This window comes from Astatotilapia calliptera, chromosome 16 (genome assembly GCF_900246225.1).
Source record: "Astatotilapia calliptera chromosome 16, fAstCal1.2, whole genome shotgun sequence".
Taxonomy (NCBI): domain Eukaryota; kingdom Metazoa; phylum Chordata; class Actinopteri; order Cichliformes; family Cichlidae; genus Astatotilapia; species Astatotilapia calliptera.
Genome location: NC_039317.1, coordinates 34,112,446 through 34,127,097, shown reverse-complemented (window position 1 = coordinate 34,127,097; position 14,652 = coordinate 34,112,446). Strand labels below are relative to the sequence as shown.

Genomic DNA, 14,652 nt, shown 5'->3' with positions numbered 1-14,652 from the left:
AAATCAGGAAGGCCTCCGCCAGGTCAGAAATCTGAAGTTTTCCCCGATGAAGACGAAATGGATACAAACTAGATTCTCCATATTTTAAAAGCAGATAATCAGACACGTGTTTGGACTTCAGTTGTCGGGGCTTAAGAAACATTTCAGGCTTCTCAAGCTAAGCTTTACTAGACGTCAAAGTCAGACGGTCCATATTTTCAACCAAAGTGCTTCAGTGTAGCTTCTGTATGTCGAGAAAACAGCTCCCGGAGGACCAGTGGTATGTGAAACACGATTGGGTCAATAATTCGACAGGTCTTTTCTCCAGTAACCGTGCCCGAGAGATTTTCTCTTTGAGGATTCCTGGCTGAGCCACGTGGCCCCTTGTTTCTCATCAATGATAGAGAGCTTGGCAAAGAGATGATGAAACAGAATCAGAGATGGGGCTGAATGAAGACTCCCACTGTCTCAAAGTCATCTTTACGATTTCATGAATTATTCACAGCACCCCGGCTCCCCACTCAACATGCAGACACACATATGGCTACATGCAGAACGGCAAACACGGGCATGAAATCAGACATCGTGGCATTTTCACCGTTATAGTAGAAGACGGTTCACAGCTGACTTAAACACAGACCTGAATTGTCCACGTTTCATATTTTCATTTAAATCTGCAAGTTATCCAGAAGCAAACATGACAAAAACTAGAATTTGCAGCATTACTTTTAGTTTCTAATAATCTGTACTGTTTGCTAAAAAATGTATAGACCGTGCCACGTTATTACATATAGGGCTGCCACAAACGATTATTTTGATAGTCGACTAGTCACCGATTATTTTTGCGATTAGTCGACTAATCAGATCATCATCCATTAGACGTAAAACTACAGCTTATTGCACCAGCAGCATCTGCTCTTATATAACTATCATTAGCTTACAGCTTTAAGTGTTTAAGGTCTGTGCTAACTAAAAATAAAGACAAGATGATAGTTTATTAAACTTTAATGAAATTTGCAGATTGTTTCGGTGAAGTTTAATAAACTCCTTGCTATCTAAAATATAACAGGACACCGGAGTAAATTCTCCAGCATCTCACACTTCTGATAATCAGCTGTCTGCTTGACGTTTATTCAGCTGTGTAAAAACTATAACTTTAATCTCAGACAAACCGATTTACTCAGGAACAAATAAAATACTGAAAAAAGCCAAACAACATTTTAAGTTATCTAAGTGACTCATATATATTTAACCCGAGTAGCGAAAGACAGCGGTGGGTTTGAAAACGATTTGCGGGGAGTCCGGTGTTCTCACGGCGCTAGTGAGCCTAGCCCCCGGCTCGCTAACGAGCTAGTGGGTAACAGATGTCTCCAAAAACGTCGGAGCGCTTTTGAAAATATGTGGTGTCCTGATAAACTGAGCCGATATTTGAGGTTTACACAGCTACATTCTCGCCTGAAAATATGTTAAACGTTTATTTTGTGACCCAGAAAGAATAATAAGAGTAACATTAAAACTAACTAGCTACCGCCATTGTTGGAAACTGCGCTGGGCCGCGCTATGAATTCTGGGACACAGCTGCTTCTTCGTCTTCTTCTTCGGGGTTTAACGGTAGCTGACATCCTTGTACATGCAATGCTGCCATCTTCTGTTTCAGTCCGTTATTACACTCTTAAATCCTGCTACTTATTCCTGCGTCTTTCAGGATCTTACAAAGCTTCAAACGACGCGTCGACTATTAAATCAGTCGTCGACGATTTTGATAGTCGACGTAATCGTGACTAGTCGACAAATCGTGGCAGCCCTAATTACATAAGCCTCTAAACTATAAACAGGTGATAAATTAAAGCAGAAAAAGCTAAAAGCACCCACCCCTGCAGTGAGCACCTTCCTCAGCCCTGTTATGCTGTGTGTGTGTGGGGGGGGCTTTTCAATTCAGATGATAAGGACAGCTCCTCTCCTCTGGCATGAGGGGTCACTGGATAGCTTTATGAATATAAAAATGATGTGACTCATATGCCATGGCCTTCACAGTTTCTAGATCTCAGCCCAGTTGAATGCCCAGCCTTCATCGCTGTCATGAAAACAGCAAAGTAGGGAATCTCTTTTTAGCACTGCTGCTCCGGTTAATGCCCAGGTGGACCGGATCCTTACGAGACACCTTCATGATGGTTTTGTCCATAAATGTGTCGTCCATCTGTTTGCACACTCATGCAGTCGCTAAGAAGCTGACCAAGTGTGATTAGTAACATATTTTTTGCCATGTGTGTGCTTCATGAATAAATGTATTCAGTTTCTAGGTACGACACTATTAGTGTTAATCGTGTCAACACAGACTAGAAGCAGCAAAGTGAGGAAAAAATAAGGCATCGAGGATGCAAAAGATCAGAAGATGTGTTGGAGAATTGCTTCCATTTCACCTTAAGAGACTCTTCCAGCAGAGCAGATAGAGATCAAAGGGCTGTCGGCTTCAGGCTGAACGCTTCCTCAGAAGCCCAAAACTAGCTCTTCTAATCATTTGTGCTGTCAGTGGGAGGGTTGGAGTAAAAGTTATTAATCCTTATACAAAAAAAGTGACACGGTTATTTGCCACCCCCAACTCTGCTGCTGTGGCACATCTGTCAGCACTGAAACTCTCAGCGCCACCCTGATTAGCCTTAAAGTTTAAGGCCATGTTCTCATATCAGCTGTTTAACGTTTTGTTCTTTACACGTAACGCAAACATGATTTTTTTTAATAATCCCTCAGATAAACGTCAGTTTCCTTCCTGCAGCACCGCAACGTGACTCGTATACAGTGGGGCAAAAAAGTATTTAGTCAGCCACCGATTGTGCAAGTTCCCCCACCTAAAATGATGACAGAGGTCAGTAATTTGCACCAGAGGTACACTTCAACTGTGAGAGACAGAATGTGAAAAAAAAATCCATGAATCCACATGGTAGGATTTGTAAAGAATTTATTGGTAAATCAGGGTGGAAAATAAGTATTTGGTCAATAACAAAAATACAACTCAATACTTTGCAACATAACCTTTGTTGGCAATAACAGAGGTCAAACGTTTACTATAGGTCTTTACCAGGTTTGCACACACAGTAGCTGGTATTTTGGCCCATTCCTCCATGCAGATCTTCTCGAGAGCAGTGATGTTTTGGGGCTGTCGCCGAGCAACACGGACTTTCAACTCCCGCCACAGATTTTCTATGGGGTTGAGGTCTGGAGACTGGCTAGGCCACTCCAGGACTTTCAAATGCTTCTTACGGAGCCACTCCTTTGTTGCCCGGGCGGTGTGTTTTGGATCATTGTCATGTTGGAAGACCCAGCCTGGTTTCATCTTCAAAGTTCTCACTGATGGAAGGAGGTTTTGGCTCAAAATCTCACGATACATGGCCCCATTCATTCTGTCCTTAACACGGATCAGTCGTCCTGTCCCCTTGGCAGAAAAACAGCCCCATAGCATGATGTTTCCACCCCCATGCTTCACAGTAGGTATGGTGTTCTTGGGATGCAACTCAGTATTCTTCTTCCTCCAAACACGACGAGTTGAGTTTATACCAAAAAGTTCTACTTTGGTTTCATCTGACCACATGACATTCTCCCAATCCTCTGCTGTATCATCCATGTGCTCTCTGGCAAACTTCAGACGGGCCTGGACATGCACTGGCTTCAGCAGCGGAACACGTCTGGCACTGCGGGATTTGATTCCCTGCCGTTGTAGTGTGTTACTGATGGTGACCTTTGTTACTTTGGTCCCAGCTCTCTGCAGGTCATTCACCAGGTCCCCCCGTGTGGTTCTGGGATCTTTGCTCACCGTTCTCATGATCATTTTGACCCCACGGGATGAGATCTTGCGTGGAGCCCCAGATCGAGGGAGATTATCAGTGGTCTTGTATGTCTTCCATTTTCTGATGATTGCTCCCACAGTTGATTTTTTCACACCAAGCTGCTTGCCTATTGTAGATTCACTCTTCCCAGTCTGGTGCAGGTCTACAATACTTTTCCTGGTGTCCTTCGAAAGCTCTTTGGTCTTGGCCATGGCGGAGTTTGGAGTCTGACTGTTTGAGGCTGTGGACAGGTGTCTTTTATACAGATGATGAGTTCAAACAGGTGCCATTCATACAGGTAACGAGTGGGGGACAGAAAAGCTTCTTACAGAAGACGTTACAGGTCTGTGAGAGCCAGAGATTTTCCTTGTTTGAGGTGACCAAATACTTATTTTCCACCCTGATTTACGAATAAATTCTTTACAAATCCTACCATGTGGATTCATGGATTTTGTTTTTCACATTCTGTCTCTCACAGTTGAAGTGTACCTCTGGTGCAAATTACTGACCTCTGTCATCATTTTAAGTGGGGGAACTTGCACAATCGGTGGCTGACTAAATACTTTTTTGCCCCACTGTAGCAACGCTGGAATCAGTTTCATTGTTGGACTCGAGAATAAGACAGAGAGCTAAAAATAAAGGCAAACTGTCTACTGGTAACTGTTTTCAACAAAGGGGGGAAATAAAACTAAACTAGGAATGAGTAAGTTTTGTTTTTGCTTTGGTGCGTGTCCCTAAAGCAGCGAAACAGCTGTGTATAGCAAAATGTTTGGAACAGTCCCTTGAGGCTTGGAAACTAATCTCTGACTGCAATGGATTTGGGGAGTGTTAATACGATTTAAGCCTTAAAGTATTAATCCCTAAGAACCTTAAGACACTCAATGAATTTGGGTTTTGCAGCATCAACTCTATATGATAATTACCAATCAGCCAGCAAAGTTCAACTTATAGGAATGTGCACAGAAATGCTTATAAGATTGTCCCTGAGAACTCCACAGAATTAGCTATTAAATGGTTTAATTGTGGCTAATGAGCTGCTTGGTGTCGTTCTTGGAACGAGATGAGTGAGTTAAAGGCTGCACAAGGGGCTTTCAGAAAAACAGATGTTCTGTCAGTTTAATCGTGCTGATGAAAATTATTCATATGTTATCATCAATCACAGGAGATGTCTGCTAAAGCAAACTGTTTCCAACACTTTCTGCAAAGTAATAGTTTAAGAAACTTTGGGAATTCATGCTAGTGCGAGAAAGTAGCATCTCACATGCGGTGTGTCAGCATATGTGCTGCCATATATGGGCTGATGTAAAAGCATGAGCCAAAGAAATCAGAGATGGTTTAATAAGAGCAGCTATATCTCTCTGCTTTATTGGTTTATATAATGTCACCAGTTTCTGCAGCACATACACTGCAGCATTGCAGCTATGCACACAGTGGTGCCTTCACAGTAAGCTGCTAATGAGCTTGTAAAATGCATGGTTTTCCTTTCCATGCAGTTCAAACATACAGTATACAGTAACCTAGATATAAAACGAGTATACTGAGACTGAACACTGAAAAAACCGTGTCAGCATCAGACTCAAATATCCATCGGACGGGCCTCACAAGGAACGGAGATGTCATTTAAATCAGGTTATTGCACATTACCTAATGTCCCTCAGCCTCTTACAAACACCTTGATAACAATCCCAACATTTTTCTCACTGAAGTATTGTTTTCCCACAATTTAGGGGCCTACATGAAATATTACTTTGGGCAAAGGTTAAAGGCGAAACTCTCCACAGTATCCTGCCAATTCTTCAAAACCATTTAATTAATCAAAAACAAACAACAACAAATTTGAGGACACCAATATTCACATTTAGGACATAGAAGACAGATGGTTTGAAAGAGAAGTGAAAGAAGCATCTATGTCCACTGAGAATGGCCATCTTTGAACAGAGGGGCGGGGCTTATGACATCAACTGTCTGCCATCTATAATCTAGTTCTGAGAACCTTCCCAGACGCCACCTGACCTCAGGAAATCACATGATAGGGTGGGGCTAGGTGGGTTCACCCGAAACCTTGGCTGATTTTCACACCTTGGCTCGTGTGATTAGGTAGAGGATCAACAAGGGGTTCATGACCCCCTTGGGGGGACACTCCCCTAGGACTTAAGTCTGGGACTCTCCACCATTTGACCTTAGAACTGAAGAAGCTTCTCGGATGAGAGATGAAACGTCTTCAAGCAACTTAAAGAAGTCCAGACGCTTTTCTTTCCAAGCGCCTTAGACTACGATGACCTGGATGACTGAGAAGCTTCACAGACATACAACAAATAAAACAGGGCGCGGACATTCATTCGTTATTTGAATTTTACCAACCAGGTCTAAAATCTGATGGCAATTTAAATTCTGTACAACACACTAGCGAGGCAATAAAAAGCGTAACATTTTTACCTCCGAAGTTGTTTAAAGTCCATTTAGTGATGTGAGTGAGAGAGGCAAGATAATTGCTTTCCTCACTTTCTGTCAGGGCGTAAAAAATGGAGCACACACCACGCACGTGCTGTTTTGGTAATGTTTTCCAGCATTATAGCCTGTCTGCATCTAACTGATGCTTAGCCATACCTGCACCTGCACAGGACCAACAAACTATTTCTGCCACTGAATTCTGCTCGTGTAATATTATTTTTCTGACCTGTTCAGAGGATCCACCACAATGGCCCGGGGGTGAGACATATTGCCTTCCAGCAAAGTCTTCCTGGTCTGGGAAGCTCTGTCCAGCCTGGCAACACTGATCGTCTTCCTGTACCCATCGTTGGTCCAATACAAGTTATTCCCAATCCAATCCACTGAGATTCCTTCAACGTTGTCAAGTTCTACAACAAAAGAATTCAACAGAACTATCAAATATATGCCACATCCTTATCTATACACACAGCTCAGCAGGATTTATAAAAGACATCAAATGTTTTATAAATGTTGTCACATCATTAAAGAACTTTGGGGTTAGTGTTATACAAAGTGTAACAAATGTACATTTTAGGCTGTTGGAGTGTGTTAAATGTAACATGACTGCACTCGGACGCACCATCTTTCAGTATAGTCTCTCTGCTGCTTCCATCTATTTTTTGCCGCCCAATCAGGAAGCTGGTGGTGTCAGCAAAGTAGACGTGTCCCAGCTCTGCGTGGTAGTCGATGGCTCGAGGGTTGACCAGGTCTTCGATCGGCACCATGTGCTCGTCACTGGACTTGATGTTCATGTCCAGGCCTCGGATGACTCCCGGACGCCCCTTACCGTAGAACAGGAAGATATCGTTTTTGGGCTCTACAAAGCAAGAAAGGACAGCGCCCTTTTTTTACTGTTATTGTCAATTAATTGGTGTAATTCATCAGTGCTGATCCTAGCATTAAACCCTCTTACTGGCCACATTGTTCTCATATGTTTGCCAGAGCCTGGGCCATTCATTTACCCTAATGGAGCCAGTAATCAGTGCCAATGACTATACTCTCCCCCCTCAATCACAGCCCTGCTACGAAGCTGCCTTTAGCATAAGAGAAGAAAAATGCTTGAGCAAACAGACAATTGCAATACTTACCCTGCGCTGTTTCTGAACTAAAAAAAACACGCCTGAGCAGAAAGGCAAACGGAAAGGCCCGGAAAGCTGAGGCAGCTCCTCGCCTGCCGCTCAGGGGACTTTATGTTCTCGAACCCTTTGGGATCCTCTGGAGACGCAAAGGGAGGAATGAAGGAGGGCTTCCATTGAAAGAAGCAGACCTCTCCTCACTCTTAGCCCCTACCCAGGAGACTAGGATGCTGAGGGTGAGGACCACACATGTCTCACTCCAATTTATCATTTCGTGGGGGAGATACCAACTACCCAGGAGACAATTAAGCATTGCAAGAGACCCAGATATCAAACCCCACTGTGACTGCTCTTTGAACAAGGACTACCATTTAACACTAAATCTCATTATGCTTAGAGAGATGGAAAGCACGAGCAAAAAGAGATAGTGTCATCAGAACATCTATGAGGGGGGCATAAATCAAACGTGTCACGCTTTGCCTCCCGATGCTTCGTTACCTCGATCGAAATGTGGCGGGCCCTAAAATTGTGTCATCAATTTGATCCCCTGCTTTTATTGTCAACTACACAATGTCCAGCGATTGATCAGACTGGCCGACAAATGCAGACAAACTTAAAACCTCATTATTGCAACAGTCAGTCAGACTCGCGACAGGTCGATAGCAGGACATTACTCTCAAGCGGGTGTGTATTCACCATTCGCTGTGATCGTCATCGCTGTCGGGCGAAGGCCGTGCATGCGTGGCATATGCTTGGCTCTAATATGGTACATGAGCAGAAGATCCTTGGCTGACATTAGTTCAGATTCTTTTCAATTAGAAAAACTGCCAGAGAAAACCTTTTAGATCTGTGCTCTTTAACTTTGACTCCAATCGGCTCACAGTAAGTATTCTAATAATATTTCATCCGTCTTCTTCCACTTATTGAATTTGGGGTGCTGGCTGGGTTGGGGCGGAGCCTATGCCAGCTGGCACAGATTAAAAGGTAGGCTGTTAGCTCAGAGGTAACACGGATAACCTGGAACACCAGGACAGAGCCGACCTCCGCACAGATCCCCAGCAGCTGCTTGTTATGAGCACCTCACCCCGGCGTTCTAAAATTCAGCACGTGGACTGGAAGAGCCAGGGATCGATCCACCAACCTTCAGATCAGGAGACGCCACAGCCGCCCCCACAATGATACTGGTTTTTGAAATAACATAGAGAAACTATTTCTGACATTCTGTGTCGGTTCTTTCTCTCTAAGAGGAAGTGATGTCCAGCTTGTGAGAAAATGTGCCAGCTGCTGTATTTTGTCAAAACCAAACTTCTCCCACTGCAGTTTCCAAACTCAAGTATCCCACAGAGTGGTTTAAGTCTAATCCTATAACAAACACTGGGGGCTGGGAGGTTGCAAAAATATTAGCATCTTCATAAAACACAGTTTGATCTTATACTAACTTTTACAGGACATTCCATCGAAGCCCAGGCTGTAGCCCGTACGACAGCGGCAGGTCCTGGACTTGTAGCTGCCGCTCAGAAGGCAGATGTGGGAACAGCTGCCCGGCTTTCCGTATGAATCCATTTCACACGCATGACTTCTGACTGTGAACGAAATGAGAAAGAGAAATGTCAGTACTTTTGCTTGTATTTTACTCAAATATATGACAGAAAATAAAAGATACTTGCAAATATGTAGAAACTGTCCTTTACCTTTGGGCTGAGTGAGTTTATGATAAACCCGCAGTCCTTTAGAATTCCCCAGGCTGGCGAGCGTCCTGCTGTCTGCTGTGATGTTGAACCTGTGGATCTGCAGCAGCTCTGCAGAGGAACTCCCTTTGGAAGGGTCAGAGTGGATAGCATAGAGGTAGTCCTCAAACACAGCTAATGAATAAATGTACGACACCTGAAAAACAAGAAAGACCCACATTCCTTTTTTTCATCTTTCATGAAACCAGAAACACACAAAACCACAACATGAAAATAAAATAAAAGAATAATAAAAATGAATGAAGGAAGACTTGCATGAGAGGGACGGGCGATAGCTGTGGGGCTGTTTGGCAGCCCGTGCAGAGTCAAAAGCCTGACTCCACTGGGAGGCTGCTGGCCCTGATACTGCAGCCTCCATGCTACATTTAGCAGCCCGACACCCACACATAGCGACATGGCTGGATGAGCTGTGTTCACAGGAAGTGCACCTAAGCTCACTGGCCCACACTTTGACATCAGGGGCACCAAGAAACACGCGTCAGAATAAAGAAATAAATAAAAAACAAACCACTCAACCGTCTCCCCCTGTGGAGTTTGACCTCAGCACTCTACTTTCACACGAGATGCTTTTTTAAGGAACTCTCACATACTGCTTCAAGAGCTTGCAGCTCACCTATACAGCACAGGAAGCACTCAGTACCATCTGTATGAAAAACACAGAAAATACCAGCAGGGTCAACTTCATATAGAGAAGTGGATCTGCGCAGCTAACTGTAATCTCCTCGGCTCACCACAACAGCAGAGAACAACAGAGGATATTTAGATATTTTCTGAAATGACAAATTTTACTCTGTGGAAGTTTACAAACTCCTGACTGTCAAGTATGAAGAGCTTTAAAATTATAATGCAGCGAGCAAACCTGTGGGGAATCTTCTGATGCGAGCGGCTACGACATTAAAGACCACACACGGGCTACAGAAAAGACAGACAGCGGCAACATCGCATTTGTAATGCAAATGCGATGACATGAAGATACTCCGTCTAATGAGGGCGCGAGCAAATGAATGAGGCAATATCATGCAAAGAACACCTGCATACAGAACACGGTGCTTGATGTGTATGTTCTTCTTTCCTCATAAAGCCCGAGTATCTAGTCCAAGTTGGCTGAAAGGACCTTTTAATGAATAATCATCGTTCGTGATGAAAGGACTCAAAAGTGTGCTGCAGGAGTGAGACTACCGACACGCTCATTTGGAAGGCAGCCCCACGTGTGACTCAATTTCTTCAATTTAATAAACCATTTATTCGCCACACAAAAGCCCCTTTTGTCCAAAATGAAGAGTGAATTAAAACAACAAGCAGTGAACACGCCACCTGCCTTACAGTGACAAAGCACAGTGCCCTGAATCGGAACATTAACCAAAGAACACCCTGTAAGTGGATCCAAATCCTGATAAGAAAAGCCCACGTTAGTCCACAACGTGCGGCCCGTGGAAGGCAAAAATCTGTGCAAAGTGGCACTCACTTGGCTGCCGTGGATAACGGTGTGCCTGTTCTTGCCCTGGTAATCCACCACGTCGATGTAATCCAGGTAGGCATCGGCCCAATACACCAGCTTCTTGACCACATCCAGCGCCACAGCAGTGGGTTGCTCGATTTTATAATCGACCAGCCGGGTCCGGTTGGTGCCGTCCATGTTACAGCGCTCCACCTTGGCCACGTTCCCATAGTCAGTGAAGAAGAGCATTCTGCAGGGGAGGGGGGGTTAAATCATTAAACGAGGTAAAGGATACCATCATAGTCACAATGTGACCGTGCATCATTTTAGTAGTTTGGTTGCATTTATCCCAGTATGACAGAGTGACACTTGATCCTTACTGCCAACAATCTTAGTCTAATCCAATGTTCGTTCAAGCAGTCGGCAGCAGTTTTGTATCCACCCCCTCGAACATCGACCGCGCACTCTTGTTGAGTGTTACTACTATTGCAACTAACCAGTTGAGGTCCTTGGCCAACATTAGGAGATTTCTCAAGAGTTTGGAAACAGAAATGCGAACATATTTCATCCAATAACTGAATCCCTCAGACGGGGTTTTGCAGGAAAGCCAAACAGAAAATCCATTCAAGCAAACAATATTCAAGCATAAAATGTGACTTTTTGGAAGATCCAAGTCAAAGTTCTGATCTTAATCCAACAGAGATGTTGTGGAAGGACATAAAGTACAAAATGAATACATTCACCAACCCATGCAAATATGTAATCGAGTTTCATGTAATAGTACAACAATCTGATCAAATACAAATACAGTAAAAATGGTACAAATAGGTTAAAACACATGAACGCATTAAATCAGCGCAGAATTAATTTTAATTACAAGAAAAAAAGATTTAAAAACAGCATCGCGCTGCCTTTGAAGGCCTTGTAAAAATGACTTGTTAGACTGCTTCTCTGATACAAGCCCATAACCTGGAGGCAAATGTAATAAAAGCAGCATTTTCCATTTCTCTTTGGGTAATTTTGGCGACATTTAGAAAGCTGCAGCAGACCTCGGGGTATGTGAGCAGACACAAAATGACAATGTGTGATGCAGTGAGAAGCCAGCTTCAAAATCAATCTAAAAAGACACAGGGAGCCAGAGTAACTACGGGAGGACAGGCGTTATACACAGTGTCATTTGATTCTTACTACAGGTACTAAATTACATCACCAGAAATAACTGGAATGCTCTTCAGCAAAAGTAACTGCAGCTCTGAAAGTTTTTAAAATTGCTCAGGTATGCACATTCAGTCATTTATATGGAAGGCTTGCCCCGCTGCCTCGCTGGGACTCTGTGAGGATGGATCTCTAACAGCTTCCAGTGATAACCAGCTCCAGCCAGAGAACGACGGGAAGCCGACTTAATCTGCACAAGTCAAACCAGAGGAGAGATGGGCTGCCCTTTGAACCCTCGACCAAGCTGTGCTGAAAAACTGCCAGCATCAGCAAACCCAGCTCCCCAAACAGGTGCACCTCCACGTGGCATATCAATGTCTGCTTTCTAGGATTAGGACGGAGCCGATGCTGTATTTGTGCATTCTGCAGCTATGATGAGATCCTTGTTGGATTCTGGGAATGAGCACCTGTGAAAAAGTAAAAAGCACGGGGGCAGCGAATAAAGGCAGGAGCCTCACAGCTGGAGAATCACTGAGCAGCGTATCGGCCAAAACTACAGCAGCGTCAGGACACGGCTGGTTTCTTTCAGATCCTCTTGCACTTGAAGGAGTGTAAAATCTGGAGGCTTAATTTAAAATAATGCTCTGAACATAATTCTGTAAAAAATTAATTTATAATAAATACAAAAAAAAGTAGCGTTGCAGTGTTTGACTCTGGCAACGGCTTAAAGGCTTCAACGTTGTTTTTGTACGACAAATCTTGCACAAACATTTGCCAGAAATAGATCCTGTTGACCTTTGATGATTCCTGACTTCCTGCAACGCCATCAGCAGGGTTCCAGTCGTGACTTTAGAGATAATAAATGAAATATTTTTTACAGGATAAATCAGCATAATAACCTTGGTGATCTTTTGTGCCATCAATGCATCTTTTTATTTCCAAGTTCCTGCAAAACTGAAACAGTCCCAAAAATATAAAAATGTCAGTAATCAGATTCCAGGCGACAATTTTGCTCCCCTCCAAACAAATTATTAGCATGTATAAATGCAGACTTTACTTCCATGGACGGGGCTGACGGTGTGATGCAACAGCAGGATTTTAATTATTTTATAATATCAAAGCTCGGGAGGAAACTTGCCAGCAGCGCTTCTTCATCACGGGTATACACGCTACACTAAAATAGGACTCGTGGGAGAGGACGCTTCAATTTTGTAGTGCTGATAAAAATTCTAGCTGATAAACAAACCATACCATCCATCAAACTCAGAAAAGCTTTTTAGAGAGAAGAAGAAAAGGCTGTCCATCAAGTTAAAATGCTTATCCAATAGCAAGAGAGGCAAGGATGCAGAGGGACGGAGTGCCAAACCAGGGCATATTCTATAAACACTGCTCCTCACGCTGCGCTGCTATCTAACACCTCCCTGATTTCTTTTGTTTTCACTCCATTGCTCTGGGCTGACAGACCTCTCTCAGGCTGTACCTATTTCTCACCAATTAGAGTCAGGAATAAGGCTCCGAGAGTCCATCTATCCAGCAGCCTGCAAAACCAGCTCCCTCGTGGGGCAGCGGACTCGAGACCACTATCCATCTATATCTACAGAATAAGGTTCATATGTGTATGCGAGTCATGTGTGATTACAGCACAACCACTTAAGAGCCAGCCTGACTTACAGCACATCACAGGGAGTGCAGTGTATTCACTGTAACACAAACGAGAACAAAGAGCTGCAGCCAGCCGACTCTCCCTGCCTTTAAAAAACCAGCTAATTATTTTGATGAGAGGTTTACGGTCGTAAACAGAGGTGCTGGATAAGCGTGGATTATAAAGCAGAAATCCCCAACGTGACAACAGCGTGAATGAATTACACGTTAGGTCAAAGGTTCATTTTGTCTCGGCCTTACGAGGTCTGTCGTGACAGCTTGACGTGATCGCAGACGATTGTTTCTACTGCCAAACAGCCAAAAACAGGACGGGTATACATCGAAAAATTAGCTTTGACTGGTCACAAATACTGGAGCTTTGCTGTTCCCTGGCGAGACCGGGTTGCTGATAATAGGTTCACCGGCTGGTACAGCTGGGCCATGCAGTGTGTGTTTGTTCTGCACGCTGACACAGGAAACTCCCGAGAAATAATAAATTCTCCAACATCGTGATCACTGAGACTGTCAGCCGCACGCTCTAAATGTTACAGTTTTCACTGAGAGCAGTGTGGGAATATGTTTTCTTCCACTGGTGCTGCGCTTTTTCGTTGATCTTCAGAGACAAAAATCCTGTAATGAAAGTCCTGTTGGGGCCTGTTCTTCTGTGGGATGTGAAATCAGTGAATACAAATGAATGTCTAGACAGTAGCATCACCAGTTATTCACCAAATTACACACAGAGAAAATGGCTCAGCTGAAGGACAGGAAATCATTTAAATCCCTTTATTGTAGCCCTCTTATACTCCTCCTGATAAATCTCTTGTTATCAGCACTGAAATGTAATTTTTTGTCCTCTCTCTGATATTTTTTTCCTCTGAAAAATGACACGCGGTGATAAATGAGACTTGCGTGGTGGCTTTCTGAGAAGGTATGCACTCACCCCATGAGAGGATCCAGAGCTATGCCTTTAGGATTGAGCAGGTCTAGCTGTAGGACGGTAACGCACGTGTCCCCGCCGCTGTCACAGACAAAGATCTTGTCAGTGACGCGGTCAACAAAATAAAAGTTTCCTGTCAGCCAGTCAATCGCCATCTGCTCCACATCTGCAGCGGGAAAGAAGGAGACGCGTTAGATCCTCGTGTAGAACAGATGCCATGTAAATAAAATAAGGTTTCCGTGGCAACCAAAGAGACAAAAATAATGATGAAACAGAAGCAGCGGGTGGCCTGGTTATCTCGACTTTTAGTCTTTAGTCACAGATCTGAGCTGATGAGGTTTGTGGGGCTTTGCGGAGAGTTTGATGC

The 14,652-nt window shown here is 43.8% G+C and overlaps 1 protein-coding gene across 8 annotated transcripts in view; it reads right to left on the bottom strand.

The window, feature by feature from the left end:
* Window positions 1-14,652, bottom strand: part of lrp1bb (low density lipoprotein receptor-related protein 1Bb) — a 270,260-nt gene that overhangs the window by 138,113 nt on the left and 117,495 nt on the right. For all 8 annotated transcript variants that reach the window (XM_026144139.1, XM_026144138.1, XM_026144140.1 and 5 more), the window contains 6 exons: window positions 14,289-14,451; window positions 10,580-10,802; window positions 9,058-9,250; window positions 8,806-8,949; window positions 6,871-7,107; window positions 6,478-6,658 (listed from right to left, as the gene is read on the bottom strand). In XM_026144139.1, coding sequence (XP_025999924.1) covers window positions 6,478-6,658; window positions 6,871-7,107; window positions 8,806-8,949; window positions 9,058-9,250; window positions 10,580-10,802; window positions 14,289-14,451 — 1,141 coding nt within the window. The remainder of the gene's footprint in view (window positions 1-6,477; window positions 6,659-6,870; window positions 7,108-8,805; window positions 8,950-9,057; window positions 9,251-10,579; window positions 10,803-14,288; window positions 14,452-14,652) is intronic.